Source organism: Egretta garzetta, unplaced genomic scaffold, assembly GCF_000687185.1.
Source record: "Egretta garzetta isolate BGI_Z169 unplaced genomic scaffold, ASM68718v1 scaffold33, whole genome shotgun sequence".
NCBI lineage: Eukaryota > Metazoa > Chordata > Aves > Pelecaniformes > Ardeidae > Egretta > Egretta garzetta.
This window is the reverse complement of record NW_009259250.1, coordinates 779,476-785,170: the sequence shown is the minus strand read 5'-3', so window position 1 is coordinate 785,170 and position 5,695 is coordinate 779,476. Positions and strand designations below refer to the sequence as shown.

At 43.2% G+C, this 5,695-nt stretch overlaps 1 protein-coding gene across 1 annotated transcript in view; it reads left to right on the top strand.

Moving 5' to 3' along the window:
• Positions 1-5,695, top strand: part of LAMB1 (laminin subunit beta 1) — a 41,956-nt gene that overhangs the window by 926 nt on the left and 35,335 nt on the right. Inside the window, exons 2-5 of the mRNA XM_035891686.1 lie at positions 1,449-1,522; positions 3,451-3,639; positions 3,748-3,811; positions 5,297-5,499. Coding sequence (XP_035747579.1) covers positions 1,449-1,522; positions 3,451-3,639; positions 3,748-3,811; positions 5,297-5,499 — 530 coding nt within the window. The remainder of the gene's footprint in view (positions 1-1,448; positions 1,523-3,450; positions 3,640-3,747; positions 3,812-5,296; positions 5,500-5,695) is intronic.

Genomic DNA, 5,695 nt, shown 5'->3' with positions numbered 1-5,695 from the left:
CATGTTTTAAAAAAAAAAAAATGTCAGTTAGTTTGGGGGGTTTTTTTTTTTTTTTTTTTTTTTTTATTACTCTTCCTCTCCTCTTTTTACTTTTATGGTTATGCTTTTGGCACGCCTTCATACACTAAACAAGGCACTGAAGTTTCTCAAACAGCAGTCCTGCCCTGAAGCCTTAGAGCCAGCTGGACAGGATGGGACTTCTGCAAATGCATTGGCAGTAGCTGTCTTAATGTATATTAAAATAAAATGGTAATATTTGTAACATTTCTGCTGCCCAGTAAAGAAAGGTTTTCGTTAAATCCTTTTTAACCATTTAGATCAGGCTAGCAAGCTGCTTGTCTCCAGCAGCTCTCTTTTAGCATTCCAAATAATTCATGTTTTTTGCAACAGGCTTGGCAGCATTCACACAGAAAAGTTCTTAGCTCATAAGGTCATGAAAATGTCCTTCAACAATAAAAAACAAATGATTCTTTCTGTCCAATTCATGGTTTCTTCTATTGAGGCATACAGCAGAAAGGACCATTGCTGCACGCTCCACATAAAGTTACAGCTGATCAAAAATTTAAGCGCTTTATTGGTTTATTATTTTCATTTCTTACTCTTTCTCCTCCTGTAAATCTTGTTGATTTGGGGGTTTTTGTTGGTTTTTTTTTAATTTCTAACTACAGTATAATTAGTATCCAGCTGTTTTGAGAGGTCTTTTCACATGACAAAATAATACTTGTAACTGTTTTTATTCCTTTTTGTGTAGAGTCCTTGGCCATAGGTATTCAGACGACAAAGTTTGGAAAACCATTTGCTTGCCATTGGTTTCCTAGCCCTAACGGTTGCAAAGCACGGCTGTGATAGTTGCTTTAGGAGTGTTTCAGAACCAGGTTGTAAAGGAACTGTTCCTGTGTCCAGATGGACGGGAGAGTCCAGAGTGAGTGAAGAAAGGTGGGACACGGCCCCCACCAGCCATCGGTGAGATTTGGGGTGTTAGGGCTGCAGAAGCTCGCGACTCTTTTGCTGCCAGATGGGCTGCAATGTGTGGGGACAGCCTGGGGTCACCACGCAGATCCAGGCTCAGCATCCTCCATCGTACCAGCTGCTGGGCGCTTTGGTGCCAGGATCCAGCCCATAGCATTCCCATCCTGACCCTACATCTAGTGATGTTAACCGTGTTATGCAGTCTAATATAATGGCAGTGCAGGCTCGTGCTTTGGGTGTAGCGTGTTTGGTGCAGGTGATGCACAGGAATCCCATGTGTGATACAGTTGTCAGCAGGTCCTTGGTGTCCCATGTACCTCAGTAATGCACAAACCCTCATGCCCCTTTTTGACAACGGAGCCAAATGGCAAAGAAAAGAGAACCTGCATCACTGGAGTGGAGAGCTTTGGCAGAATTTAGGTGTAGAGGCTGGTGGGTGTCCTTGTGTGCTGCACAGCTTCTTTTCTCTGCCCCTGCAGGTTTGGAAAACGTGACTATCCAGCTGAACCTGGAGGCCGAGTTTCATTTCACTCATCTCATTATGACCTTCAAGGTAAGGAAGCCACAGCGTTTCCCTGAACCTCAAAACACAAAGAAATAAGAGATCTCATAGTCCTTCACATCCATTTGATATTTGGGATTTGGGCTTTGTCTGAGCTGTTTTGCCTGATTTTTTAGAGCTGCCAACCGTTACGATCTTCTGCTGGAGTCATGCAGGAAGGTTGAGTTGTGACTTGTGGCTTGAGTTATGTTTGAACTCCAATGAGGCTGCAGAAGGAGTCACACTGAAGCTGGGGTTTGTGTTGGTGCCTCTCTCTGGTGGTCGTGTTCTAGAAGATCATTAGCTAAATCATATAGAGCAAGGATTTTTCTTCTTAGGAAAAAATTGGCCGTGGTATCAGTTTTCATTTGGCAAATGGAAAGGTCTTCAGGAAGAAGGAACATCTGTACACAAAGTGTCTTTGTTTCTTTACAAACAGATGTCTTGGAATGGCAGATTATGTCCCGTACATCCTAAATCGCAGGCAAGCGCTAGTGATGTTTCAGGGGCTGCAGTTCTTGCAGGGCTAAATTCCTGCTCTTTGCACGGAGACAAATTAATCTCCTAATTTTCATCTGTCAGCTTTCCAGGAGAGCTGGTTGGCATTGGCCTGGGTTTCTCACCCTGCCCCACAGTGGGGGCTGAGGTAGGAGGTGGTCCTTTCTGCTGGCCCCCAGCAGTAAGGGGCCCCCATGAGATCCCTGACCCGATGAGGGTGCTGCGGCCATCGTGCCCCGGTGCTGCTGGGCTTGGTCTGCCATCAGGGGGAAGGCTGCAGGGGAAAGATAGTTTTAATGATGATTTGTTGACTTTGTGTGGTAGACACTTGAGCTGCCTTACCTCTGGGTTGCTACATTTTTTGTTGGGTGAGATACCAGTTTGTAAGTTGGGTGATATTTTCAGCCAGGAAGCAGAAAGGAAATTTCTTTCCAGCTGTGACTGAATGCTTTTGTGCTTGGCTCTTGGAGGGCCTCCTCTGAGCACGTAAAACTAATGAAGAGACTGTTGGTGTTTCTTGGTAGGTGCAAGCCCCGTGTTAAATTAACGTCTGCTTTTCAAAATGCAGCTCATAAATTGAAACAGGAGATTTTTAGGTCAGAGGGATTAAAAATCTTTTAAAAACCTCATTAGCCAGTTGTTCTGGAGTTGAATACGTGTAGTTAAGAAGGATGGTGGTTTGTGTAAAGCAAATGCAGCCTGCCGGAGCCTGGGCAAGGACAGCTGGGGTAGGGTCACTGGGACTGCGGGAGTTGAATGCAGCAAGAATGGATGAAGCCAAACCTCTCAATCTCCTTAAAGAAGAAGGTTTTCTGCATGCAGCACAGAGGACAGCTGGCCCTGGGCGGCAGAGATGCTGCGAAAGGTAGTGTGGTCAGACGAAGAGAGGTGGGCAATCCCAGGGCATTGGAGATAACTGCTCAGCAAGAACTTCTGGGCGCCGGAGCTGGAGGGGAAGCACTGGAAGTGGCCTCCAGGTCCCCAAGGTAGGAGAGGAGGCCCATTAGGTCCTTCACAGAAGATTAGGCAAGGAGGTACAGCAAGGAAGAAGGCTGTGCTGCTTTCAACAAGCAGTGGAAAAAACCCTTTTGTCTCCCTAAAGCCCTGCTTTAACCCCCAGTTTTAAGAAAGGATTTGGAATCCAAAAAACTTAACAAGTTTGCTTAGTTATTGTTAGCATGTTTAAGCGCTTGGCCACTGAGTGCCATCTTTTTAAAAATGGGTAGTCTGTGGTTTGATGTGTTATTTCAAAGATCTGTCTCGGAGCAGAGAATGGAATATGAGCAGAAAAATATTTCCAGTATTTCCAAATACTGGAAATAGTCAGTGCAGGGGAGAGAGATAAAATCTAGACATGTGGATTGCTCACACTTAGAAGTGCTTAATGTAAATGCAAGTAATAATTAACCAAATAAAATCTCTTTTGGTTTTCTTACTATTAGACATTCCGTCCTGCTGCAATGTTGATAGAAAGATCATCTGATTTTGGAAAAACATGGCAAGTGTATAGGTATTTTGCATATGACTGTGAGAGCTCATTTCCTGGGATTTCAACTGGACCCATGAAGAAAGTGGATGATATCATTTGTGATTCCCGATACTCCGACATTGAACCTTCAACGGAGGGAGAGGTCAGAGGGTTTTTTTGCCAATATGTTTATTGTATAGACTTTTTCCATACAAATTCAGATTCTCTTATTTTTAAAGACGAACCTTTCGTTGTACCATTTTTCCTCCAGGTAATATATCGTGTTTTAGATCCTGCTTTTCGAATTGAAGATCCATACAGTCCAAGGATTCAAAGTATGTATGCGGTTACCTTCCAGGCCCATTTGAAAGCATTTCTGTACTTACTTGCTTACAAAAAACAGTAAGCCACAAATAAAGCCATGCATTAGCCTCGGTAACTGTTTTGAAGTCTTACAAACACATTTGTGATACGGCTTCTTTTCCCGAGTCAGACAGTGGTGTGCTGGGAAATAACGATCGGTGTTGCCAACTGAATTGACTGTTCTTACACACGTCAGTGTAGTTGGTCCTTTTCTTAATTGATCAGGGATTTATTTTCATTAAAGACCCCCTCTCCCCAAAATACATGCAGTCACCGAGAGAAACCTTGGAATGTGATCTCGTAATTGTACGATATTCAGAAAGCAAACAAACAGAACTACAAAGGTACTTACATCATTTTGCATTTCTAGCTAAAATCAAGGGGGTCGTGTTCTATTTTTTAGAACATCTGAGTCATGACTTTACAATGGTTGGCCCTGGTAGCACTGCATGGCTGGACCACACAGATGCAGTCGTAAAAACCAAATGACTGTAGCATTCGTGTACAGTCATGACAGTCCAGGAATGCAAAGGTAGAGAGATCCGTGGCTTAAAGTGAAACCTCGTGGGGCATTTGGCCTGATTAGGGAACTGCAGCGCTTGGCCTTAAACTTGACCTCCCATTTAATATGCATTCTCGGTTTCGGTTCGTGTCCTTCGGTGTAAAGCTAACTGGAGCAGAAGGAAGTATCTGAAGTAGAGGGGTGTCTGCTAGTTGCTCTATCAGTTGAATGTTTTTTTTAACCAGTATTTTAGAGGAGAAACTCTGCTTTCATGAGCTTGAAATGCTTTTTCAAGCCTAGTTTCAAGGCTATAAGAAATTACACAGGATTCATAATATCAAAGTGAACATGGAGACTGAGTTAATTATTGCAATGTTGTCTTCCCATGGTTTATCCCTTGAGAACTTCTCCTTTGTATTTGGTCAGTGATGGGGTTTTGCTTCTTGCCGCAAAATGTAACTAATTCCATTTGCTAGGAAAGTTGACCGTATAAGAAAGAAGAATATATTTGTGTCTAGTTTCCGACTATGATTTTTTCCAAAAAGTTCATAACTCTTAAAGCTCCTGGTCCACTTGTCGGTGGTTCCTCAGTGTCGGGTCCCTGCCCTTCTTGCATTCTAAAACCCCAAAGAACCAGTGTCTCCTTGATGGTACTGTTGCACATGCCTTTAATGTTCATGTTTGTGCCTGTGTATGCCTACAATAAAATGGGCTAGTATTTTTAATGGAGCTTAAACTAACTTACGCAGTGATCAGCCTGTAGTAAAATAATGCAACTTCTTTAATTTGGGAGTATGAAGTGATATGATACATAGTACGTAATTGCTGAAATGAAATCTCATCTAATCTGCCCGTAGGAAGTGTGCTTGGGAAGTCACTCCTGGCTTCCTCCCATTCAATACGCTATCTGGTAAATAATTCCAAAAAAGAGGGGTTTTTTTGGTGTCCCCTGCAGACCTATTAAAGATCACAAATCTGAGAGTCAAGTTCATCAAGCTGCACACGCTGGGAGATAATCTCTTGGACTCGAGGATGGAGATCAGGGAGAAGTACTACTACGCCATTTACGACATGGTGGTTCGCGGGAACTGTTTCTGCTATGGACACGCCAGCGAGTGTGCGCCAGTGGATGGCTTTAATGAAGAAGTGGAAGGAATGGTAAATATTCACACTTTTCTGCATAAAGCTCGTCCTGACTTTACCTCTTTTAGGCGATTTAAACACACGTTTAAAGATGACAGTCTGTCACTCCCCACCCTTAATTCTCAAACAAGAAAACCATTAAAACTATTCCTCCTCGGCAAGCATACCGGTCATTATTGGTGTTAATCAAGCACAAGGAGCTCAGATTAGG